The 27,077-nt window shown below is 33.9% G+C and overlaps 3 protein-coding genes, 1 long non-coding RNA gene and 1 pseudogene across 7 annotated transcripts; 2 read left to right on the forward strand and 3 right to left on the reverse strand.

The window, feature by feature from the left end:
• Positions 1-470: 470 nt before the first annotated feature.
• On the reverse strand, positions 471-21,331 carry LOC114725307 (endonuclease 1-like). Its single transcript, XM_028911808.1, has 10 exons — positions 21,321-21,331; positions 2,965-3,149; positions 2,150-2,330; positions 1,946-2,053; positions 1,777-1,832; positions 1,598-1,681; positions 1,291-1,386; positions 1,128-1,192; positions 955-1,028; positions 471-851 (listed from the first exon to the last, which is right to left on the reverse strand). Exons 2-10 carry the CDS (start codon positions 3,076-3,078, stop codon positions 727-729), a joined length of 903 nt encoding a protein of 300 aa, XP_028767641.1. The 5' UTR covers positions 3,079-3,149; positions 21,321-21,331; the 3' UTR covers positions 471-726.
• On the reverse strand, positions 4,946-9,466 carry LOC114725306 (endonuclease 4-like). The gene is made up of 9 exons (XM_028911807.1): positions 9,270-9,466; positions 8,858-9,032; positions 8,626-8,736; positions 8,480-8,535; positions 7,876-7,959; positions 7,497-7,589; positions 6,481-6,548; positions 5,728-5,801; positions 4,946-5,267 (listed from the first exon to the last, which is right to left on the reverse strand). The coding sequence occupies exons 1-9, from the start codon at positions 9,381-9,383 to the stop codon at positions 5,149-5,151; spliced, it is 894 nt and encodes a 297-aa protein (XP_028767640.1). The 5' UTR covers positions 9,384-9,466; the 3' UTR covers positions 4,946-5,148.
• LOC114725305 (endonuclease 3-like) lies at positions 10,452-13,664 on the reverse strand (annotated as a pseudogene).
• A 75-nt stretch (positions 21,332-21,406) lies between the features above and the next one.
• LOC114725301 (quinone oxidoreductase PIG3-like) lies at positions 21,407-23,952 on the forward strand. The gene is made up of 6 exons (XM_028911803.1): positions 21,407-21,692; positions 22,158-22,337; positions 22,739-22,820; positions 22,908-23,015; positions 23,190-23,348; positions 23,707-23,952. The coding sequence occupies exons 1-6, from the start codon at positions 21,441-21,443 to the stop codon at positions 23,901-23,903; spliced, it is 978 nt and encodes a 325-aa protein (XP_028767636.1). The 5' UTR covers positions 21,407-21,440; the 3' UTR covers positions 23,904-23,952.
• Positions 23,953-24,027: 75 nt separating this feature from the next.
• Positions 24,028-26,631, forward strand: LOC114725303 (uncharacterized). 4 transcript variants are annotated; one of them, XR_003738411.1, is made up of 4 exons: positions 24,028-24,499; positions 25,684-25,729; positions 25,848-26,060; positions 26,202-26,631. It is a non-coding gene; the product is annotated as an uncharacterized LOC114725303 (long non-coding RNA). The 4 variants fall into 4 exon arrangements; XR_003738410.1 differs by having other exon boundaries at positions 25,684-26,060; XR_003738409.1 differs by having other exon boundaries at positions 24,475-25,729.
• The last annotated feature ends 446 nt before the right edge of the window (positions 26,632-27,077 follow it).

Here is a 27,077-nt window from a genome sequence, read left to right on the forward strand (position 1 = left end):
ACAATGTTGGAATTCAACCTTTGACTTCAGTCGATCATTAAATGGTTTTGATAATCACAGCAAGACAACACAGGAACGAGAGGGAGAGCAAATTGAAAGCTGAAAAATGAAAGATCGGAGCTTGGTGATTGAAAATTTTCTTATTATCATTTTTCTTGGTCTGTTATAAAGAGATTTAATTTAGCCATCTAGTATTCTAGCCAAATTATCAGAGTGCTGTGGCCAAGAGTTAGATGTTTTATCTTTACTTCCATCTCTTAATCAATCAAGATTAATATCAACGCTTGATGAACTGGTACTGCATCATTATTTTAAGTTTAGAAGCATTTCATGGGAAGTAGTAGTGCTGATTATATTTAAGCTTTTAGAGTTTTGACAGATATAAAGTATTACCTTGGTCAAGTGTTTTGTTGAGTATTGTCGCAGATAATATGAGAACATGAAAATATCTCGTTCTCATAGTCAACAGAAACTTGGGCAAAGGTTAATAACACAATACTAATCTCTTTATACAGAATAGACATAAAAATGTGGCAACAACTTTGTTGCCTATGGTAATAATGGTCTTATTTGATCAACCGAAATGAATTGGATCTTTTCATGAATTTCTTATCCGCGAATGAATACAACATACCTTTTCCCGACAAGGAAATTAAAGACATAATTATAAATAAGGTTAGACAGCTAGTTTTTGCAGTCCCCCTATGTGTGGTGTCGTTAGAGTTCTTAAGTTGCAGCTGCAAAACCTTCCTTAGAGTCTCCAAACACCTGGTTCAGAATCATGGCCAATCGAATCCCACCTTGAGCTATTCGTTTCATCACCAAAGGCATTCTCGAGTTGAAGTAATCATCTGTATATAAAATACATGTACACATGCATAAGCATCTCTCGCGGTTTTGCTGATGTGAATGTAATATTTGTGTAAACCTGACGTTGTTGAATAAACGTCTTACCTGCTAGAGTCATGCCAGATTCAACCCCTTTGTAACCCCATTTGCAGGCTATTTGTATACTCTCTTTTGCCCAGCTGACCATTCAAACACAAGCTCACATCATATAACTAAATACACAATTGTGAGGAGATTTAAGATCTGTCCGGGAGAGACAATGTGTTGAGGAAGCTCACCTATTGACACAGCTGGAGAGATCTTTGCAGTGACTCCAAGATTGAACATCATCTGACCAGATACCCTGTTAACGATTCATCATACAAGTTAATTTGAAGTGGTTATGGGATAAATCAAATCAAGAAACTATTTGTTGGAGTTTGACAGATTGTGAGTCTTTACATCTGTGTAGTTCCCCTCTATGTCTTCCAATAGGAGGTTGAAATCTTTTTCATAATAGTCTTTTAAAGCAGTGGCAATGATCTCCTTGTCCCACACCTGAAGTCGCACCAGGGGGGGGGGGGAAATCATGACGCGTGAAGTAACTTGAAAATCGGCAAAATCTAAGTTGCTATCAGATCCTTTATCAGATAAAAATCAGATAAACTGATGACCAATGTACACAAGAAATAAGGGTCTTGACATTTTCTTCTTTGATTGTTCCTCTGTTTTGGAACAAAAAAAAAACTATGACAAAGATGAAACTGACATGGTGGAGATTGGATTTGTGCCTGAACCAGCGGAGATCTATAGTGTTTCCTCCTTCGTCACTTGTGAATCCAACGTGCATTGGCTGAAACAGCAAAAAGAATCCCATTATAACAGTAGCTTAGAGATTGGCAAGAAGCTAAGCAAAAATTGGAAGTCGAAGAGAAACAAGTCAGAAACCTGATGAATATCGCCCATAAAGTGAGACAAGAACAACAAGGCCTCAGTTATATTATCTGCAGAAGGGAGCAGCATTAGAATTGAAGCAAATCCATTAGAAGGCTAAGAAGAGTGAAAATTTTTCATTGAAACAAACAACAGAGGGAGGTTGAAAATAGAAGAAGCATACTTCGACGATCACCCGTTCCTTCTTTATAGTGCAGAAGCTGAGAAGTGAAATTCTGGACGGCGCCAGCAACACACATGTCCTGCACATCATTGGAATCATGGCAATCCCCTGTACATGCGCGTGTGATAATTAAAGAGAGATTATGAGTAGTACAAATTACTGAAGAAGAACTGGGGTTGATTAATTAAAGTAATAAGAACATACTGGAATAATCAAAAGAACATTTATTGTCAGGAGTGTCGATGAAGTGAAGAGGGCTGGTCCACCTGTACTTGTACCAATGCCTGATCTGGTCTGGCCATACGCACAGTTCTGATAAGTCTCCCTTCACGTAATCTGGCAACAAATTCTTCACTGCTTCTTCTGCCTCTGCCTCTAGCAGTGACTGTCACCCCCATTCAATACCCACTTAATTAACACCTCTCAAATAAATTATAGTCATTTAGGTCAAATATATGGATGCCCTCTAGTGCCTTACATTATGCCGTGGTCAAGTGTAGTTGTAAGATGGTAATGCTTTCTATAGTTTAGTCACATGAAGCTATGCGAACTTATGAACTGTGCAGAACGTGGGACAGCTCTAATTTATACAATTTAGGATTTAGGATTTGTAAAGCATGCTACGCTGTACTGAGTTTGATTGTGATTTTGTTCACCTTTCAAAATATCATCGCCTATTGTTTATGCATAGGATTTTTTTTTTTTATCTTACTATTTTTTTTGCAGCACCACCCTAACTGCTGTTAATTAAGAATTGCACGGATAACTCAGATTCAGTACCATTGGAGAGGAGTGGAGAGGGGATGTATATAAAGAAAAATGGCCCAGAAGAAGTAAGCAATTTTAAAAAAAAAGAAGAAGAAGTGCACAAATAGTCTAAGGGAATGGAGAAAACCTAATAACTGACAACTGAAAACATTTCTAAACCATAAATGCATACTATTTTCTTAAATTCAATTTCCAAAATCATTGGAGATTCATATATATATATATATATATCGAACAATTTCAAAAGGTACCTGTGCAATTCTGCAAGTCATCATGTGACCCTCTTTGCTCCAGGAAAGGGCTCCAGGCACAGTCATGAACAAAACAAAACAAAACACAAGACATCCCCACACAAACCTGCCCATTTCTTCTAATTATTCCTCTCCCTGGTCAGCTTCTTTTATGGTTGGTTCTTCTTCTTCCTCTTTTTGTCCTTCTTCAAGTTATTCTAATGCAAGATGAAACAAGCTTTAAGTATCAGACTTAAAAGATCACAACTCAAAGTAATATATACATATGGAGCGGTGACGAACACGTTGAAGGGATATCAATTGATTGAGTGCAAGTTTCAAATATCAAGCGCTCACATGGATTACACCTTCAATGCTGATTTTGATATGTGGGTATATTCTGGTATGTATAAAGCATATTTACCTCCAAAACTAATTAATATATATAGAATAAAAGTTCATGTGTGATTATCCCATCCAAAAGTTGACGTTAGGTTTTAGAAAAAAGTTTATATGTTGAGTTGATCATCCAAGACCCTTCTACTTATGGAGCACTTTTCATCTTCAATCAATATCCTATTGGTCCCTCATCATACCAACCTTTCCAAACCTATTTACGTATATAGGGAAACTCATGGGCTCATGGCTACATCATTTTCCTTTTTGCCCACTCATGACCCTATATATATATATATAGAGAGAGAGAGAGAGAGAGAGAGTGACTTATTATACAAACACGAAGGGGCTAACCAAGACGCGTTATTCTGTTCATTTATCTTCAAGTTTCAGCAATCATGCTGCGAAACAATTATCAGCTTAGAAAGAAAATGATGATCAACTTTAAGAGGTAAAGATAAAATATTTATAAAAAAAAAAAATTGACGAGAGACTTGTAATGTAGAGATGCATTTTTCGTTATTTTTGTAGCTGAAGGAGAGAATATGATCAAGTGAATTTATGTCGTAATAATCTGGTAGTGGTAGGTGTAACATCCTTGGCAATGTGGAAGAGAATAAATTATGGAAATAATTAGAAATAGATGACAACATGTGTTGGCATATATTGAAGAAGCTGCGATTATTCCATGTGGAAATTAAGAACCCTGCTATTTAATTATTCATCATGTGATAACTTTCGTAATTAGAATTATATATAGATAAGGCCACAGTCTTAGTTATTTAGAATTAATTGGAATTGATATTGGTCGATGTGTGTTTCATTTAAGTATATATTTTACAGATAAAGTTAATTATCTAAAAGGAGTCTTTCTAGTGTAGAAATGTTAATAAATGAGGAAAAGCAATCATTTTTAATAAATTTATCCAAATTATTTATTTTGGTCAATGTTATATCCGAACATTTATATTTAACGTTTGTGTGTTTATGTAATTTACAACTTCCGTATTATCCATTCCAAAATAAAATGTTTAAGAGTCGAGCATACGGTGCCATTAGCGAAATCCCTAAAAAATTATCCGAATTAAAAACTGTAAAAAAGCCAAGTCATTTCAACAGTAGCAAGCTAAAAATTCCCTTTCAATTTGAAACCCAGTTGTCAAATTCGACAATAATCATATTGAACATTCGAGGGAAAAAATCAACTTTAAAATGAAGATATATCCTACCAACAAGGCCTACTTAGAAATCAACGTGTGCAAAAAATAATCTATTAAAGCTAACTGTTTCTTCTTAACTAAACAGAAATAAGGACATTACGGACGGGACAAGCCAGTTAGGATCACTTACAGTTGCTTTAGTTATTTCATTCCAGTGAGCCGATGAACAACCGAAACACGTCTTCATTGAGTGCAAGTTTCAAATACTTGCCTATACTTGAGTATTCTTAACACAGTTTGACATTAAGCACAAGCAAGGTGAGCATATTGTGGCATATCCACTGGGCAATTATATCCACTTTTCCTTACACTCAACTGAATTTGTAGGTCAGCAATTAATTCCGTTAGGTTTTGTATCAAAGAGTTGGCATTTGGCAAGCAAAGAAGAAACATAAAAGCATTTGACACTATTGGTATCTGATTTACATAATTCAATAGTGAATAATATATACAAACATTTTTAGTTTTGTTGATGGAAGACACTGGTATTACATAATTCATGTAACCGATTTCACTTGATAGAAAAAAGCTTGTTCTCGGTCTCTAATTTGCCTAATACACAAATAAATGCCAATATCCATATTTATCTTTAAGCTTGAGCAATTCTGGTCTGAGGAGCAAATATACGGTTTAGGGTTGCAGCCAACCGCACTCCACTCTGAGCCAGTCTTTTCTCCACTATAGGAAGCCGAGAAAGGAAGTACTCATCTACGCAATCAGATACAATGACATATCAGAGTTTATCAAGATATGAGAAGATTTCTCAAGTAGACTCGTTTTACCCAAAACAGATTAAAAGGAAACAGCAGAATGTACAAACACGACTGCAAGGCATGGGACTTGGATTCCCATTCATAAAGTTTCGAAATTTCAGCATGAGGTTTATATGGACTTGAGGCTTCACCTTTTGAGGTGCAGGTCCATCCGAGGTTCTTACTCATAAGCCAAATCAATTATTAATAATATACATTAAGCATACTGCTATATTTTGCCAGGGAACACACCTATTAATGCGTGTACATTTCAAGAAAACTCACTTAACATGCACGAGATTAAACTCACAAAGAAGATAAGAAAACAAGCATATCCCACAAGGGGAAAAGCTTTCCGGCTAAGGAATCTGCCATTGTTTGTGATGTAGAATAGATAGGTAAGAAAACGGAAATACCTTCCAAAGTGCTTCCCGGCGTGGCATTCCTGTAAGCAAACTTGCATGCTAAACTAACACTCTCAGAAGCATACCTGATTGATAGTTTATTAACCAAGTCACAGGATGTAAAAAATACCTCATATGCTTGCGAATCTATACAGAAACAAACATCTTCTTTCCATCACTTCAGGGTCATCAATTAAAATTAGAATGATATATAGAAATATATAACTCCCATAATCTTGTCAATCTCCCAGCTCATGAGTAGACTATAGGTTTCAAGTTTCAACTGCTCAAGTAAAGAAAAATGCAGCAGATAGTTGAGGCAACAAAATCCATTGAATGAGTACATGTTGGGAATGGGCTTTTCTTTTCGGGCTTTACTTAAAGTTCTTTTTCTTTATGATGTTTATAGATATTTATTAACTTCCTTATATTTTATTTCTAAGGAAATATTCTGTTTATTTTCAATTATTAGGATCCCTTGTTTTTAGGCCTTTTATAGGGAGTGATCAGGTTGTGATCAAACCTAGGGACTCTATATGTATCAATGCTGCTGAATGAGCAAAAATAATGCATCCAAGGCTACCTTCCATCAGTACATAATATCTATCAATACAAATTCACATAATAAAGTGCATATGAAAATATATATAGCAGGGTGGCAATACAAAACATAACAAACATATTACCATTGTGAAAGTGTAACGCAAAAGCATTCATAGGGAAAAAGAGACAAGAAAAGTTGAATGGAAATTATAGTGTATATACCGATCAGGACAAGCAGTGTAGTTATGTGCACAGTGTCCCCAAGTTGACATATCACTGAACCAAGCATCCTTCAGAAAGCGAGTAAGAATAATAGTCAGTCTCTAGCTGTTTAAGAGCACTTACAAGTCGAGGCAAAATATAATCATGGTAATAAAACATGAAATTCACTTAGATTGTTTAGGATATTTAGTATTTTAGGACATGTGGAGGGATTTATTTAGTATTTTTAGTAATTTTTTTATTATGGCTTTATTTTGCTTCCTATCAGGTTCTGTTAGACTGTTCCTTTTTATGTTTTCTTTGACGTAAAATTGAAGTTAGGTTTTACCTTGTTCTATTTAGGTTTAAGTTGTTATTATTTTAATACTTATGTTTCTATAAAGAGCATTAGGGTTATTTGCATGGTAGATCATTTGATGAACTGAATAATATTGAGAATATTTCACCAACATCAGCCCAAAAAAAAAGAAAAAAAAATCTTTCTACCTTCTCCCTCCCTTCCCCACGTCCTCCACCAATAGTGTATATACTGCTAATTCTAATATATAGTTGGCACAAATTTCTGCAAATAAAAAGGAAGTTCAAAATGAAATGTTGCATAGGCTGCATTCTGCAAAATAACATAGTGCAACTTGGGCTCCCTTTTCTATTTTTAGCTGAGGGATATAGAAATTGAAAGATTTTGAGATTACAATGGCAAAAAGATCAGGAACAGCCCTATTGTTTTAGGATAAATTTCTAAGTATTAGTAAAGTCACACTCAGAAACACGGCCCCGGGGGGGTGTTAAAAAGAAAGCAATCCATATACTGCATATAAGCACTTGCGGACTTAAAGAACTAAAGCAGAGATGCTCTACATCTGAAAAATCTGACACCATGAGTCATTTAGGAATAATGGATTAATAAAATTAGCAGAGTGAAAAGGATCCCCAATACCATGCAGTCTTTAGGTAGAAAGTTATCACATTCTTGAGCTGTTGTAATAAATGCACACAATATAGAGCATAAAACTTACTGTAATGTTCGTCTGGATGGCTTGTATCATAGTTGAAAGATCTGAGTTATAGAATTTTTTCAAAGCAGAATCAATAATCATGGTATCCCATACCTGGACCAAAATCAAATTTACTGAATTTGCAGCATTAATGACTAACAATAAAGCGGACCACTCAAGCCTAATGACCAACAGATCAACAAGGTGAAGAATCAGAAGAGAGCTTGATGGAAAAGTAATTGACATGCTAGTTCAAAAGCAGATGAATCATTCACTACAGATACTTGAGCTACAAAACTTGGATTCACAACTTTTTTCCAACTCATTTTGCTCACATTCATTAAATAGGTAAATAAAATCCCAAAGCACTGACATAGCAAGATAACAAACTAACACTTACATGATGAAGATTTGTTTTCCTGCGGTACCAACGAACTATTATTGTGTTGCCGCCTAGGTCTCCAGTGAAACCAACATGTAAGGGCTGCAGCAGAAAATGGGAAAACAGTGCATCCTTTAGAGCAGAAGTTTGGGTGACAACTGACAGGGATAGGCCAATCAAAGTAAATTATATTTTTAACAATTTGCAAGTAATTTGGACGTTGAGGAATAAACAACAATCCAGCCAAAAGACACTGAACTATGGTACCCATAAATTTCCTTCCATTTCATGTATAATATACTTTGCAGGGTTGAAAGCTGTCATTTTTTAACTCATCTACCAAATAGGTAAACTCAGAGTAAAGTATAAAGTGCTGACTAAGGGGTTTTGTTTATCAAATATTTTTGGCATTCTTATATCAGATTCCAATATGGCAATATGATGATGCCCAAACGGAGGGACAAACCCAGCTACAAAACAAGTCTGGTAAGATAATATACATAATCTTTAAAACAAGTATATTATGTTGTTCATTAGAGTTCCATTAATCCATTTTTGAATTGTTTATTTATTGAATACGAGTTGAAGTACTCAGCAGTCAAAAGCGCTAAGGAAATCAAACCTGATGAACATCTCCGACAAAATGTGACAAGAACATAAGTGACTCGGTCAAATTGTCTGTAGTTGAGAGAGGAAGAACAGTAAATGCGAAGAAACTATCGGATTATTCAATGAGCAAGTTAAGAATCGTCCTCCACAGGTGCTTACATCTTAAATCTGAAGTATTGCCGACATAAGCTGATTTGAGTTGCATTGTATAGTTGTATATTGCTCCGGTGACACATCTATCTTTATGTCCATAAGAATCATGGCAGTCTCCTATAAGAATTATGACACCGTCAGGTATTTGAGAAGCTCATTACCATTAAGCGGTTCAAATGAATAACAAAGTAGAATAAAAACTTTCAAACGAGATAAAGAATTAAAGGTCCTAACTTACTGCAGTATTTATAGTTGCATTTGAAATCCGGGGTGTCAACATAATGTAAAGGACTACTCCAGTGATAATGAAACCGAACCGTATCAGCCCAAGGGCAAACTGCAGCAAAATCGCCTTCAGCAGAATCAGGGAGCAACTGTTTCACTGCAAATAGAGCATCTTCACTAAGATACTCCTTCAAAACACCGGAAGATCTCTTTTTAGTATCCCAAATTCCGGAAATTCTTATAAAATGACCCATCCACACGAAATTTATCTAAAAAATCAGCACTCAATAATATCTCGAGTCCATATCTTCAGTATATCCTAGTCCCTTTCCAATCATCTTTAGAATTTCTAGAACCAAAAAATGATTGATAAAATTGTAAAATTTCACCACTACAGAACCAAAAGAATGGAAGATTAAGCTCACCTCTGCTATTTTACAAATCGCATAGTGGCCTTCATTTCCCCAACACAAAACCCCTGGCATCAACAACAGAAGCGTGAACAGTCCCCCATTCCACAACAGCAGTGGCCCTCCCATATCATACAAATGAACGGTAATCGGGGAAAAGTACTCCTTTTCAAAAGCAAAATAAAATAATGGCTTAGTTCAGACAACACCATATACTAGAGAAATACAATCAAAGGGTTTCTGCTAATCGCAGAATGGAATGTAGAGGGAAGAGAAGATCTGGTGATAAAGCTTGATCGACGTAAGTAGTTTCTTAAAATTTGATCATGATTATATCTGACGCAGTAGTGGGAAATCGGACTCAGAGACTGGGAAATTATTCGTACATATCCTTTCTATATTTGTTTCTACAAGTAAGTTCCAAATAAAAGTTAATTATTTTTCCATCATATTTATAAGTCAAACTTATATTTACAGATCAAACTTGGATATTTACTAGTAATTGAGCCTTGTAGGTAATTAATTTTCTTATCATTTCTTACTTGAAATATATTACCTTCTGTCTTAAATATAAAAAGTAGTTGATAGTATTAAATATAAAACCTCAACCTACTTTATTTTTTAAATTTATAATGTATTCTAAAAAATGTTTATGTTGATTATAAGATATTTTTATCCAAGTATAATTTTATTGTACATAATTAAATAATAATAATTTTAAAAAGTCAATACATATTTACTATAAATAACTAATGTAATTAATTTTTCCTAGCTTTAGTAATAAATGTAGTGTGTGTATACACACATCATTCCCTCCAAAATTTACGTGTTTTAGAGGAAGATTTGAGGGTGTCACTAATTATTACTCTTACCTCACTTTCTTCCTTAAGAAAAATCATTGAACGATTAAAAAATCTTCAAAATAATATTAACTAACTTAATAGAATATACCTTATTAAAAATACATATATATATATATGTATTTGAAAATGCAACTCAATAAATCTTAATTCGTTATGAAAATTTATTTAGATAGAAATTAATGATAATTAATTGGCTAACTAAGTTACCAACAAAGATTTGCAGAGGTTTTCAAATGACATTCATGGTTGTAATTAGTGTGTCCTCAATAATGCCCTAGAAGAATAATAAATAATTGAAACCCACATCATCAACTCTTTTGAAAAAGATACCATGAAAAGAAGAAAAACACTTAAAACACACGTACATAATAATTAGGCTTGTCCCAACATTTTCAGACATCCAACTACACTCTTCTCCACTCTATATTATATAGCATACTGAACTCTCAACCAATTTACCGAATCACACTGCGAACACTAATTTCTGACTACAAGCATTCAACCCACATAAATTCGCAGACGCAGTTTCACACACAAATGACAAAACCAAACTAGAGGACTCTAATACTCATTAGTTGATACAATAAGAACTGCCATATGCATATTTTGCTTTAAGCTTGAGCAATTCTTGTGTGAGGAACAAAGATGCTGTTTAAGGTTGCAGCCAAGCGCACACCATCTTTGAGCCAGTCTTTTCTCCACTATAGGAAGCCGAGAAAGGAAATACTCATCTACATTATCAAATATACAACAAGTGAGAGCTTGTTAAGAAGAACCAGTTCACCCAAAAGGTCAGAACATGAAGAATATATAGGTGAGGAAGTGGAAATACCTCCCAAAGTGCCTCCTGCTGTGACATTCGTGTATGCAAAATTGCATGCTAAACTAACGCTTTCAGAAGCATACCTGATTCATAGTTATTAGCAACCAAGTTACAAGATGAAAATTTTCTGAACACATTTCCTAATCTATAGAAATGAATATCTTCTATCTCTTTGAGGATTATCTAGCAGTAAAGGGTAGAGCATAGCCTTAAACTGTTGAGGTAAACAAAAATGCAGCAGATAATTTAATTAATGTAGTCCTTGAGTTAGTTATGAGACAAGGCAATGAAATCTTCTGAATGAACACATAATATCTATAATGGAAATTATATATACCGTTCGGTACAAGCAGTGATGTTATGTGCACATTTTTGCCAAGTCGCTACATCGTTGGACCAAACATCCTGCAGAAAGCAAGTCAGAGTGAAAGTCAGTCCCACGCTATTCATGAGAACATACAAGTGAAAGCGAAGTATTATCATGGTGATAAACTTCAATTTGAAAGAACTTGCATGACAAGATACTCGATATTTCTTATAGACTATATTTGGCACATAAGTCTGAAAAGAAAGAAGTCTAAAAATGAAAATCAAATGCTACATTCTGCAAAGGAATAAAGTAAGATTGGGCTTTTTTTTTTGGGGGGGGGGCTGAAGGATACTGAAATTGAAAGATTTTGACGTTACAGTGAGAAAAGGCCAGAAATGTCAATACTGTTTTGAGATACTGTTCTCTCTATCAAAAGTAAATCCACGTCCTGATAAACTCAGAAGGGGAAAGAGATAGAAATAAATCCGTACATTGCAGACAGGCATATCAAATCATTTAGGAAAAATGGGTTAAAGATTCACAAATATCTTGCAGCCTTTGATAGAGCATTATCACGTTTCTTAAGCTGTTCTAAAAAATGCCAAAAACTATAGAGCATAATACTTACTTTCATGTTCGCCAGAATGGCTTGTATCATAGTTGAAAGATCTGAGTTGTAGAACCTTCCCATAGCAGAACCAATAATCATGTCATCCCATACCTGGATTAAAAGCCAAATTTATTGAATTTCTGTAGCATTAACAAGAAAACAGACTGCTCAATCCTTATGATCAACTGATAAAAAAAGAAAAAGAATGAGAAGAGAGCTTGATGGCCGTGTGATTAACACTGAAGTTCAAAAGCAGATGAATCATGAATCTTTCACTATTGGTACTTGACCTACAACAAGCTAGATCCACAACTATTTTTCATCACATTCTAATCCATATATCAAGACAATAAACTAAAACTTTTTTTTTTGGCCAGAAACAAACTGACACTTACTTTATGAAGATTTGTTTGATTGTCGTACCAATGAAGTTTTATTGTGTTCCCTCCGAAGTCTCCAATGAAACCAAGGTGTAAGGGCTGCAGAAGAAAATGGGAAACAGGATATCCTTTAAATCAGAAGTTTGGTTGACAATAATAAGCAAATGAAAGTATATTACGTTGTTACCCATATGTGTAATTTGTACATTGAGATAGGAAATAAGCAAGAATACAGCCAAAAGAAACTGAACTATGTAACCATTTAATTTCCTTCTATTTCATGTACAACCTATTTTGCAGGGTTCGAAGCTGTCATTTTTTGAACGCATCCACCAAATAGGTCAACTAATACAGTAAAATGTAAACCTGTGAAATGCCAACCAGAGGGTTTTGCTTATCAAATATTTTTGACATTCTTAGACCAGATTACACTCTGATGATGCCCAGAGGCAGGCAGTGGAAGGACAAGCTTGATTGTAGAACAAATATGGTAAGATAACATAAATAATACGGGTATATTACGTTGTTCATTAGAGTTCCAATTAAACCATGTTTGAATTGTCTGCAGAAGAAAGTGGCTTGAAGTCCTCAGCTGTCAAAAGGGCAAAGAAGAACAAACCTGATGAGCATCCCCAACAAAATGTGACAAGAACAAGAGTGCCTCAGTCAAATTGTCTGTAATTGAGAAAGGAAGAACAGTGCACGTAAGATAAACTATCTGTTTACCGGATGAGCAAGTTAAAAATCCACCTCCCATAAGTGCTTACATTTCAAAACAGAATTTTTGCCTGCATAAGTTGATCGGAGCTGCGTTGTATAGTTGTATATTGCTCCGGTGACACATTGATCTTTATTTCCATAAAAATCATGGCAGTCTCCTATAAGTATAATAAAATGTACCCTAAGTTATTTGAGAAGTTCATTATCATTAAAGCAGTCTAAATGAGTCATAAAACCAAAGCAACACTGTCAAAAATAAAGGAGACACCAGATCTTACTGCAGTATTCATAGTTACACTTGTAATCAGGGGTGTCAGCAAAATGTAAAGCAGCACTCCAGCGATAGTCAGGCTGACGTTTAATGTCATCAGCCCAAGTGCAAAGTGAAGCAAGATCACCTTCAGCAGAAGCAGGAAGCAATTTTTTCACAGCAAACAACGCATCTTCACTAAGGTATGCCTTCAAAACACCAGAAACATCTCTTTAGTACCCAAATCTCTGAGTAAATAAAAACTTAAAAACTTCACCGCTTTGAGGCTACATTTGGGGGGGAAAAACGAAGATTAAGCTCACCTCTGCTAATTTACAAAGTGCATAGTGGCCTTCATCTCCCCAGCCCAGAACTGCTGGCATAAACAGGAGAAGCAGGAAGAGTCTCCCATTATACCACAGTAGTGGCTTGCCCATGTCTAAAATCAAGTGCTCTCTTTTGGGGGGAAAATAGCCGAAGATTGAGACTGGCCTTGGCTTGATGCAATTTATATACTGCAAACCAATTTTGGAAGGGCAAATTCTAGCCGCAGATAATAGGCCCACTTACCACATTTGGTTACAAAAATAGTAGACAACTCGTGACACACGTTGGCCATCAAATGGCATCAAACAGGACACGTGCGATCAATTGATATGTCATATAAATCTTCAATATCAATTTCTCTAAACACTCAACTTAGGTAGTTTAAAAGTGAATGTGATGCTTCTGTACTGCACCAGTGGTTTGGCTATGTTGAATGATTAATTAGTTGTCGAGAAACTTGAATTTTTTTCATTATTTTTAATTTTAATTGTTTCTCACATATACTTCTGTCTCTCAGTTATCTTTTGTATATATAATCTCTAGAAAAGCAATGCTGTGAAGGGCGTTCTGTCGAAAAAAGTACATGCGATCAAATTTGATACTCATCAAGAGAAGCATGTGGCGTGGGAAGATATTTGAATGAAAACAAAATTATAGTTTACGGTACACGGTATACAAAATAAATACATAAAGGAATTTGTTTTAATTTATATAAAAATACTTTTCAAAAGTATTTTTATAACTTACCAAACACTCGCTGCAGGCTAAAAGTTCATCATAGCCGAAGATTGAGACTGACCTTGGCTTGATGTAATTTATAGAGAAAATCACAAATAAATACCCTCAAATTATTAAAATTACACAGAGATCACTTAAATAGGTAAAATTATTATAAGAGACCCAGTCTTATATGACAAATATGAAATCTTGGTAAAATATCTGAAATACCCTTCAGTCAAATAACAAGTTGACTATAGGAAATGACAAATTCACTTTAGTGAATGACAATTTCAGTAAATCAAATCACAATTTGATTGAAGATATGCTAAATGACAAGTTGACTATGGGAAATAATAAATTTACTTTAGCGAATGACAACTTCAGTATATCAAATCACAACTTGATTGAGGGGCATTTCAGACATTTCGCCAAGATTTCATATTTGCAATATGGAACTAGGTCTTTTATGGTAATTTTATTTATTCAGGTGACCTATGTGTAATTTTGATAATTCAGGAATCTTTGTTTGTTATTTTCTCTAATTTATATACCGCAAGCCAATTTTGGAAGGGCAAATTCTAGCCGCAGATAATAGGCCCACTTATCACATTTGGCTACAAAAAATAGGAGACAGCTCCTGACACACGTTGGCCATCAAATGACATCAAACAGGACGCGTGCTATCAATTGATAAAAATTTCCCGGGTGTTTGGAAACCATCGAAACACTTTAAAAAAAATAAAAGGTTTTTACGCAAACTGAGACAATTTTTTTTAGGGGTATTTGGTTTCTTTCAAAAAAACTTTTTAAAAGCATTTTTATGAGTCAAAATAAAACTCTTTTTATATACATATTTCGTATATCATAAAATTACTTTTAAAAATATGATATAATTTTTATCAAAATAACTCCTGGCATAGTTATTTCGTATGTTACAAAATTATTTTTAAAACTTGATTTGATTTCACCGAAACACATTCTTCTTTGAACACTCAACTTAGGCAGGTCGACAGTGAATGTGATGCGTCTGTAATGCACCAGCGGTTTGGCCGTGTTGAATGATTCTTTAGTTTTCGAGAACTTTTTTTTCATTATTTTTAATTTTAATTGTTTCTCACATATACTTCTGTCTATCACTAATCTTTCGTATATACTTTTTCGGTCTTTATTATAAAATATATTTAACTAATTTGATTATATTAAAAAGTTAGATAAGTTAGTTAATTATAAGAAATATGACATGTTTTTCTTAAAATATTATAATTATTTTTCTTAATATCCTCCCTCTCTCTTCTACTTGATTATAATTGAGAAAGTATCCATAGGGGTAATTTAGGAAAAATTAATAAATATGAGAAATAGATCTTATATTTAGGATCAAAATCAACTCAACAATTAGGTCTTATATTAAGGACCAAAGGAGTATAATATAATCTCCAAAAAAAAAAACTTTGAAGGGAGTTTTGTCACACAAAAAAAATACTACTTTCAGTTCTTAATATAAAAGCTAGTTGACCAATTTGAATAGATTAAAAAAACTAATTAAGTTAGTTATTTGTAATAAACAGACATTGTCTATTGTTACAAGGATTACACTTGAAAAGAAAAAAAGAATAAATATGAGAGATAAAATGAATTGAAATTTTATATTTAGGATTAAAATAAAAATCAAACGAATTCTTATATTAAAACTAAAGATAGTACATGCGATTGAATTTGATGCTTACCGAGATAAGCATGTGGCGTTGTTTCTGAGACGAGATTAGGCTACTGGGAATAAATATTGTAACCTGAAACCAATAAGAGTTGACCCAGTTGGTAAGGAGTCGGCTCATAATCCACAAAATCGTGAGTTCGAATTACGCTGTCGATGTGAGGGTCTTGTTGATGGGCGATCTGTAAATACCTCTATAAATATTCTTTAAATCTAAAGACATATCCTGATCTTAATAAGCTCTCAGATCCAACTCATCTAAACTTTACTGTACTAAAAAGAATATTGTAACCTGGAGGCCATTTTGGTAACAGAGGTTGGTGCCTTGATATGGGGAAAAGAGCCTTAAAAGCTGGGATAAATGAAGCTCCATACCCATTTATGGAACCCCATGCCAATATTGCCACCCGTTATAGAAAAGCATCAGAGGCCAGATAAGAAATTCATGATCAATTAACAATCTTTTCGCTTTAAGCATGGGGCCCTCTTAGCACGTTGGGGCATCATCAAGGCATCAAGTCATCAACACAGATTACAATAAAGGCGCATAAAAGGCAATCGGGACAGAGAACACGTTCTCACCACTGTTGGCCAGTCCATAACAGTCATCACCAAGGTCAGTAATGCTGGTCCATACATTGGGCGTTAGTGCTGTATGCCTGTATCCCTGTCCTCTTGTCCTTATCCATTGCTTTTCTGTTTGTGTTTGGCTCAAAAGGGAGATTTAAATGGAGAAGAAGGAAAGAAAGGAGAAAGATTTAAATATTATTTCTAATTTTTAATATAAGATTTTATTTAATTTTTATTTTAATTCTAAATATAAGATTTTAATCTATTTTGTCTCTTATATTTATTTATTTTCTTTTAAGATAGTCCTTTTAATAATAGTAATTCTAACCAATAAACTTGATTTATAAGAATATTTTAGAAAAAATAATACTTATTTATTACAAATAAATATTTTAATTTATTTTATTAATTTACTCAAATTAATCAATTAGTTTTTATATTTAAGATTAAAAATAGTATTTTCTTATTTGAATTGATAATGGGAGAGGAGAGGAGATGAATTTTTTATGACATGATATATGATACTACCTTCGGTCCTAATTATAAGACCCAGTTGACTTATTTGAAGAGATTAAGGAAGTAAGTTAAGTAAGTTATTTGTAATAAATAAGTGTTGTCATTCCTAAAATATCCTTACTAATTAAGTATATTGGCTAGAACTATTATTATTAGAAGGATTATCTTGAAAAAAAATACATAAATATGAGAGACAAAATGGATTGGGGTCTTATAATTAGGACCAAACAAAAAGTCAAACGGGATCTTATAATAAAGACCGGAGGTAGTATAATCTAATAAGAGTGTACCAGTGACCATCATTTTCCCGTGTAATGTGAGATTCAGAAGAATAATATGAAAATACAAAATAAGCTAAGATATTATATTTTTCTCCTCCATTTTGGCAGGAGAGGTTACGACTTACGAGGGCAGAGGAAGAAAAATTTTAAATTCCCTCTTAAAAACTTCAGAAACCCAAACAAGAGCAATATCTCCCCCGCTTCTCTCCTCTCCCATCACCGCATACCCGGTCCCTGGATTCTGCACAGTGCACCGAGGGCTTCTCTCGATATCCTATTTTCTTTTCAATTTTTTTTATTTTCTTCTCTCATATAAACAAGTAAACCGACTTTTCCTTTTATTTTTTCCCCCTAATTTTCTTTTCTCTCCCATTTTCTCTTGATCCTAGAGTTCTCCTGCAACATCTCATGTAATTATATCCATATACGCAATAAAAATACTTTATTTAAAAATTTATATGTATTTCTAGCATTCCAAACATGTTATAATTTCAAAATATTTTTCTAACATAAAGAAATAAACTATTAAAGTCTTGTAGTTGTGGCAAATAAAAATATAATATAACATGTGTTTAAGAAGTATAGAAGTCTTTATGGTTCACTCTATCAGTGTCTTTTCTTGATTCCTATTAGATCCTTCACCTGAAAATGTTAATACAAGTGATGAGATCTAACGTTTCAGTAACTATTAAAATTCTAACCTATACAAACAAACCATATATGGCAAATAAAAATCTGATTATATGTGTATATATGTATTTGTGTATAAAAATCACAGATTTATACATTTAACTCAATTTTATTTTTAATTCAACAATATAATAACATCATTTTCCAGTATAATGCAATATGCATTATCCCTTATATCACCATCCATCCTTATACCATTAACTGGAGCCATAGACTAACACATAATTTACTAGGAACTAATCCATTTTATTGCATTATTCCAAACTCACCAAAACTGGAGATATATCTGGCTAAAAATATAAAGCTCAAGTTCATACCATAGCACCTCCTTTTGCGAATAAAATAAGGAGGTGTCACATGTCTCACAGCTCTAATGAATTTCTGGCCAAAGAAAAACATGAAAGAATGAGCCTTGACAAGTGCTATCTACTATGTACCGAGCGATGGCATATTACGTGGTAATTTTATATCTATGCAAATCTCTTTCTATCTTTAGCGCCACAATGCAAATGTCATATGCAAATAATATTATATCATAAGTACGCCCTCTATATTATTAAAAATAAGATAACAATAAAATTTATGTATCAATAACTATCAATACATTTAAATATTAATCATAATTAATAGCAATAAATATTAACAAATTAAAATAACATATGAAAACATTTATTAGAAAAGTCATAATACATACATATATTTCAATATGGTATAATAAAAATTAGTAAATCTATAATATAATCATACACAGTTCACATGTACATACAAGAATTTTCAGAATTATCTACTACTCTTTAACTTACAAATAATCACAATACTCCAAAATTCTCAATAAGAGTCTACAAAATTGCACACAAATATTTATTAATAAACTCAAAATTATTCCAAAACTACTCTAAAATTCTAAGACTACCATCTAAATTAAAATTACAAAAATATATTAACTCTCCTAGATCTAGCTATTTAATATAGATATAATATTATTTGCGAATAAAATTTTTTCATACCAAACAATATTAAATTTAATAACTTAAGTATATATATTTTTTGCCCAAAATCAAAATACTTCACATTATATTTTTATTTATTATAGTCTCATTTAAAATTTTCCTCAAACTATACAACTTCTATGAATTATAAACAAACCTAAACTTTATTTAATTTCATAAAATTCTCAATTTATAATTTTTTAAATTTTCAAAAATTATTTCAACTATATATATTTGACTTATTCAATATTCCAACCAATTAAAACCTTAGTAATACATTAAATAACTCAAATAAATTATTTAACTTAAATTTAATAGGTAAAAACATTTTGTATGTCTTGAATGACAAATTTTTCAACTAAAATCTTAATTTAAAATTCTCAAACTATCAAGGAACAAATATAAACTGATTAAATTTTTTTAACAATGTATCTTTAAATTTCTACGATCATATATTGTCAAAACTCTATATTTATTTCATACTTAGATATTAAAATTTTCTCTAAACATTATAATGATACTAATAATATAATGCTCTAAATATATAGAAAATACTCATAAAGAAAATTTAATAAAAAAATATAGCTGTGTATCTAAATGATTTTTAAAACTTATATTACCCTTTAAAACACTAATAATTCTGCTTCTCTCACGCTCTCTCTTCCTGCGCCTTGCTCGACTTTTGTCTCCTGCTCTTCATTTTATTCTATTTTCGTTTATCTTCCAACCACCCAGTCCCCATTTTTTCTTCTTTATCTACAACTCTCCAAAATTCTTTCTTCCATTTAATACAATTCGGTGGAAAAGATGGTTTTTTTTAAATAAAATATTATTTTATTTATATATATTTTATTATAATTTTTTTTCCTCAAAAAGTATGTTACATCTTCCATTTTCCCTTGATGCTAGAGTTGTCGGCCTCTTTTCCATTCTAGTGCTCTGCCCTCGCTTCACGTTGTTGTAATAAACAAACAACACGTTTTTCTCTGCGGTCCGGAATTTGAAATAACAGCGCAACAATGAGAACCGGAGAAAGAGAAAGAAGGAATCGGTTGCCTTGCCGTGCACTCTGCTACCATGCTCCTTTCATATTAACCTTGGATGACGCTTGGCTCTGCCATCGAAACACAACTAAGAAAATAGAATTCATTTGTCCTCATCTCTATTAATCCCAACGGAGTGTATTGAGGAAAAGATCTCAATTAAATCTAATTAAAATATTTATATTTATATTTATATTTTTAATAAATTTCTATTCAAATCAAGAGGTCCAATTAGATTTTTGAATAAAAAGAAAAGCTAGAGTGGATATAGATCTCATTTTGATTTTAATTATTTCAACATGATTTAATTGACTCTATTGCTTTGTTTTTACCTTTTAGCTTGTTTGTTTATTTTTGCTTATGCTTTTTTTTTTCCTTACTATTTTTGCCCATTTACCAATTATTTTGGACAATCAAATTACCACTTTTCATAATCAAACAATTGCAAATTCCTTCTTCTCTGCGTGATTTGATTAAAGTTATGCAGATTATATTGACATTTGTTATTAAAAGAGAATTAAGTGAATTTTATTTTATTTTTGAAATACGAAATGTATTTTTACTTGCCTATCCTCGCACTTACCCTTCAATTTTTATTTAACGCGAGACTTAGAAAGCTTGTACATTTTACATACTTTGGTACCAAAGGGACCAAGTAAGATCATTTATCCATAATGTATAGGGAGAGAAGAAGGAACATGACTGAAGTCCCAGTGAAATTGTTAATTGAACCGAGAGCAAAGGAGGCCATGAGAAAACGGAGATACGCCACTTGGTTAATTAAGAAATAGCACACTATTAATGCACAACACTATCTAGAAAGGGGCCAACAAATTAAAATATTGGGACTCAATGCGGTGATATACACATAACACATGCATAGATATAATACTAGTTCTGGTGCTAAATATAAGAGATAATTAACTAATTTAAATAGATTAAAAAAATTAACTAAGTTAATTATTTGTAATAAATATATATTGTCTTTATCCTTACTAATCAATTATTAGTTAGAATTAGAATTATTACAAAGATTATTTTGAAAAAATATATAAATATAAAAGATAAAGTAAATTAAATTTTATATTTAAAAATAAAATAAAAATCAAACTAGTTCTTATATTAACAACAGAGCTGCCCTGTACTAATTAATCATGTCCCTCTGGCTCTTCGTTCATGTTAACGCACATTTTAACAAGTAGCATGAAATGGCCTCTCTTGACTGTTTCCTTCCAAGCTCTTCCCTACAGTAAGAGGCACAATCTTGCATTCCATTCCTACAAAAATAATATAAAAAAGAAAGCTTTGCGTGTGCGTAAGACAGAGGGAGTGGGGAATTCCATTGTTGAGGGTGTAGTCTGTTTTGGTGCGACACAAGCAATGAAGGCGGTGGTGATCACTAGACCAGGTGACCCAGAAGTGCTTCAGGTACGGGATGTGGCAGAGCCATTAATTAAGGACCATGAGGTCCTCATAAAGGTTGCTGCCTCTGCTTTGAACCGTGCCGATACCTTCCACCGCAAAGGCTTATATGAGCTTCCAAGCGGTGACGCCCCCTTTCTGGGTATGGAATGCTCTGGCACCATTGAAGCCCTCGGTAAAAATGTTACCCGCTGGAAAATTGGTGACAAGGTACATTTTAATTTTCACTTGGAACTTCATTTGTGTTCTTATTAAATTGACAATAATCTATGAAGCAAGACACTTCTAAAATAGGGTCGGATCATCCCATATACTAGATTGTAGTGCTTATTTGATGATAAGCTGGGACTTCCTTAGTGGGATCGAAGATAAAATGTCGTTAATGCGTCATCTCTGAAGGGACTGATTCGGGTTGTTCATGGTAGTGATGAGTTGCACTCAATTGACTCTTCATTGATGCATAAATACCATGGGTAATTCCTGTGTTTTCATATTTGCTAAGGTAAATCAGATTTACTAATGTAAATGATGTAATTTGAGAAATCACCGTGTGTCTAAGCTTCTTGATAGAACGATTGAAGCTGAGTCTTGTATACAGAATTCTGTTATAAATATATGTGCAAGACTTGTTGATATGTGCGAAGAGCCTTGTGATTCTTTGTTGTTTTTCTGCAGGTATGTGCTTTACTCCATTGGGGAGGGTATGCAGAGAAGGTAGCTGTTCCAGTAGAACAAGTTCTCCCTATCCCACCTGGTGTCTCTTTGGAGGATGCTGCTAGCCTGCCTGAGGTGGCATGCACTGTTTGGTCAACGGTTTTTATGACCAGTCGACTATCAGCTGGGGAGACATTCTTGGTAACTAATTGTGCCCAGCTCAAAATAGTTTTTGAATGAATGATTGCATCATATGGCATTGGAAAGCTGGGGATGAGCGGGGAATGTTATAAATACTATGAATGTTTCTGATTTTCAGCATGTAAGGTTAAATTCTTATGATCAAATATCAGAATGAGCTGCTTATATATATATATATATATATATATATATATGTAGCTAATATATAGATAGATAGCCAAGTCTCCATAGTGCTGTCATTCGTGCCAAGTTTTCCTTTAAATAGTCTAAGGACTAGTAATCATCATAGCATGTTTGGATTTTGTTTAGAACATATCTTGGTGGATGATATTGAAATTGACATGCTAAATAAATCAATTTATAGTAGTTATTAGGACTTGACCCAATGACTGAAAGGTTAGGTTCATGGGGGTTCCAGTGGAATTGGTACATTTGCTATCCAAATGGCTAAATTTCAAGGAGCAAAAGTCTTCACTACGGCAGGTCCGACTCTGCTTCTGTTTTGTCTTATATCTTATTACACATGTTGAGTTTTGCATATACTCATGAATCTTAATAATTAAATTTCAGGAAATGAAGAAAAACTAGTTGCTTGTAAAAATCTCGGAGCAGATGTTGTTATCAATTACAAGACAGAGGACTTCGTCGCTCGAATAAAGGAAGAAACTGGCGGGAAAGGTATATCACCTTTTTTTTTGCATTTTTCTATATCAAATAGAAAAACTATTGAAGCTTTTGCATTTAGCCCAACTTTTTTAATCTTTTTCTTTACATTCTTGTTCTTTATCTACGAAGGTTACTTCCCTCGTGCTTGTTATGGAGAAGATTGAATACTGAAGTTACCAATTGCAGGTGTTGATGTCATTCTGGATCACATGGGAGCATCCTACCTGCAGCGAAACCTGGACAGCTTAAACTCTGATGGAAGGCTTTTCCTTATCAGCATAATGGGTGGGGCTGTAGGAGAAGTAAATCTGAATAGTTTGCTCACAAGGCGCCTCACAGTACAGGGTATGGTCCAAAATCTTCCATTGTTATGTTATATGGGCATCAAATCCTTTGGACCTGCATAGGTCATTATAAGCTCAATTCTAAGAATTTTCTCTGAGTATCACCTCAGCTTCGTTAGAGTATTCTTCCCCATAATATTATTCCTTATTCAGCATTTTTTTAAATATCACTTTAGCCTTACAAGATTCTCCTGCTTTCTAGGCAAGGAAAGTCATGGATATAAAGGTCATAGATGATTACCATAATTTGATTTCTTTGTTTGTTGCATAACATGTATCTCTTTATCAAATCTATATAGCAAGTTGTATTGTCAACAAACTGCAAACAGTACCGTTTCATGTGGTGATTTTGAACACAGCTGCTCGCTTGAGATTCAGAAGTCCGGAAAAGAAAGCAGAGATTATTAGAGAGGTGGAGAAAAATGTGTGGCCTGCCATTGCTTCAGGGAAGGTGAAGCCTGTTGTGTATAGGTACTTCCCATTATCTGAAGCATCAGAAGCTCATCGACTCATGGAAACCAGCAAGCATATTGGAAAGATATTGCTCCGACCATGAATTTGTTAAACATAAATGTTTGAGCTTATGGTCCCTACTTGTCACATAAACTAATCTCTTTTTATTTTTATTTTTCATGTCGGAACATCATCTCCTATGTGACGGAATATTTTTAATTTTGAATTGGTTTCTTTTTTCCTGAAAAAAATAATAATCTGTACAAAATATATATTCACTAAAGGTCTAATAAAACTTTGGCACGAAAAAAAAGGTCTAATAAAAATATGAAATTAGCACGGGCATTGTTTTAAACAAACGTAAAGTATCCCGATCAGAGAAAACCGAGACGTCGTATGGCAATCAGGACGGCGTGATTGTTGTTGAGGAGACGACACTGTATTATTTTGCCATGATGCGTGCGGAGGAACACAAGTAACGCTGCTAGGAAGTTCTGCCTTCGGCGAGTGACTTTCCAGCGACAGAGGCGACGAGGTCCTCATCAGAATAACAGTAACCGCGCTGAATCGAGCCGATAGCCTTCAGAGGAAAGGTTCGTGTCCACCCCCCAGAGGTGCGTGCCCTTACCCAGGAACGGGGTGTTCCGGAAGTGTTGAAGCCGTTGGCAAAAAGTTTCCAGGTGGAAAATCGGTGGCCAGGTACTTAACATTAATTCTTCTGAGTTTTGGGTTTGCAAGGTAGTGATATATCTTTAATCTACTTTTTTTTTGAGAAAATGATGAGATGCGAAACATATCAAGGGAACATTGCATCCCAGGTGCCTGGTTGTTGGGTCTCTCAAAAATGGAAAGTTATTCTATTGCTTGTTGTGATACCTTCGCCGTTTCCGTGAATGATGGACCTTTCTTAGTTGGAAACAAGCAGAGCATATGCCTTTCATAGGAATAACCTTTGTGTGTTTTTATGCTATAGTACGCTTAATTTGATAGCTTATTAAATAAGACAATACGTTTAACCTCAGTGATGACTGATGATCGAATATATGGTTATTGGGTTCCTTTATGTTCCTTTGATCAGCATTAACCTCAAGGTTCTGTTTTACTGAGGTGGTGGAGACCTGTTAGTCGTGTAGTGTATGAATAAATTAAAACTGATTTAATAAATAGATGGGGTTTATAGGTATGTACTCTTCTTGGTGGAGGGGTTTATGCTAATAAAATGGTAGTTCCTGCTGGGCTAGTTCTCTCCGTTCCACCTGCAGTTTCTCTGAAGGATGCAGCTGCTTTTCCTGGGGTTGCATGTACTGTGTGGTCTAATGTTTTTATGATGAGCCGGCTATTCAAAGGAGAAACGTTCTTAGTAAATTTTGAGTCTAATAATTAATCTATGAAGAGAAAATTATATTTTTAGTTAACATTCAAAAACTGTGTTGTTTTGAACCAAGTCATTGGATGCAGCATATCTTGTGACTCCCATCTTGTTAATTCTTACTACTCTGAACGAAGCTATGCAGCGTACCAGTACCTTTTTGTATTCTTCTGTTTAATTAACTCTTGTTTGGGTTAGTAGTATACATAGAACTTAGCAACTCGGGTGTTACGTTTGGTCTTCACCATTAATTAGGGAATGCAAGACATGCTTGAATTAGTTTTAAGACTCGCAAGGATGTAAATATAATATTGGATAACATCCATTCATAACTTGAAATATCTTCTATCAATGTATCTATACTTCCTGGAGTATCTTTGCAAAATTATAGATTGCTCAAGGTACAGGTAAATGGCCTGGATTTGTTTTCGTCGGCAGTGCTGTATGACCTTTCTGGAGTCTGTAGTTGTGACTTAATAATGGTTTATGCTAACTTGAATCCTTCAATTCTCAGGTATATGGCGGCTCTGGTGGAATTGGTATATTTGCCATTCAGACAGGTGAAGATCATGGAGTAACAGTATTTGTCACAGCTGGTCCAGTAGTTTTTATACAACTTTTTTCTTGAAAATTAACCTTTATACAACTTTTTCCCTGGAAATTAACTACCTTCAATAGATCCGTTAAAACTGGCCCGTCTCATGGAGCTAACCATGCATCTCTTTGATTGAAACTTCTGAGTAGTGCTTGCCAAGCACTCATTTTTTGAATATGGATTAGCAAACAGTGAAGAGAAATTAGCTTTCTGCAAGGATCTTGGTGCTGATGCATGCATCAATTACAAAACAGCGGACTTTGTTGCGAGGGTAGAGGAAGAAACAGGTGGTCAAGGTATCATCGTGGGTGATTTAATTCATTTCCCAACATAACTTCAATCTCATATCATTATGCTGCTGTTGCTTTATGAACTATGCACTTTGTCTGGGTTTATAGATGAGCCTGAGTTATATCACATGGTCAATTTCTATGCAGGTGCTGGCTTGGGAAACAAAAACAATGGATAAGAATGTGTGACCAGCAATGAATTATTGCCAGTGGTGTACAAATCATTTCCTCTCTCTGAAGCGGCAGAGGCTCATCGGCTAATGGAAAGCGGCAAACATATTGGGAAGACAGCTTCTTCCATGAACCTGAACAAGCCATTCCAACCCAAGCTCTTGACATTGTGACCTCTTTCTATCTATGATCGAGGAGACTAGTGCCGTGCACATAAGAATTTGTAATGCTTATAGCTACATGGTGGTTTTTTAAAAAATAAAGCATCCCGTAATGAATTGATTCTGTACGATACAGCAAATGTAACTACTGTATCCATGAGGATTCTCTTAGGTGATTTTATGTGCAGAAGATGATGGAGTTGTGCATATTCAAGAAAGAATGGAGTGCTGCTATTGACTTAAAAAATGAAAATGAAAATTAAAGATATTTTATCAAAGATTTCAAGAACTCCAAGGATATTTTTATCTGCACTAGTTTCTCTTTTCCTTCATAACCAACATGACTCTTGAATGCACAATTTGTTTACGAGCTAGGCCATTCGCTTTATGGGTTAAATTGTCAAATTCCATCTTGGGTTTTAACTTCATTTGATCTTTGACTCTGGTTCAATGTTTTCCCCTTTTACTAAATCTAAGTCCACAAACATGAAACTCATACTAGTATCACCACAAATTATGTTAGGAAATGTCTATATAGAACTTGAACTGGACGCAATAAAATTAGTAAAATAAATATATCCTGACCATATAGAGCATTTTTTTTTATCATTATTTTGAAAGAATACTCCTTTTTGATGAGGCATTATTGTACAAAGTCATATAAAGTATTAACTCCTTATGCTAGGAAAGT

This window comes from Neltuma alba, unplaced genomic scaffold (genome assembly GCF_004799145.2).
Source record: "Neltuma alba isolate B1F8T4 unplaced genomic scaffold, ASM479914v2 tig00012241_pilon, whole genome shotgun sequence".
NCBI lineage: Eukaryota > Viridiplantae > Streptophyta > Magnoliopsida > Fabales > Fabaceae > Neltuma > Neltuma alba.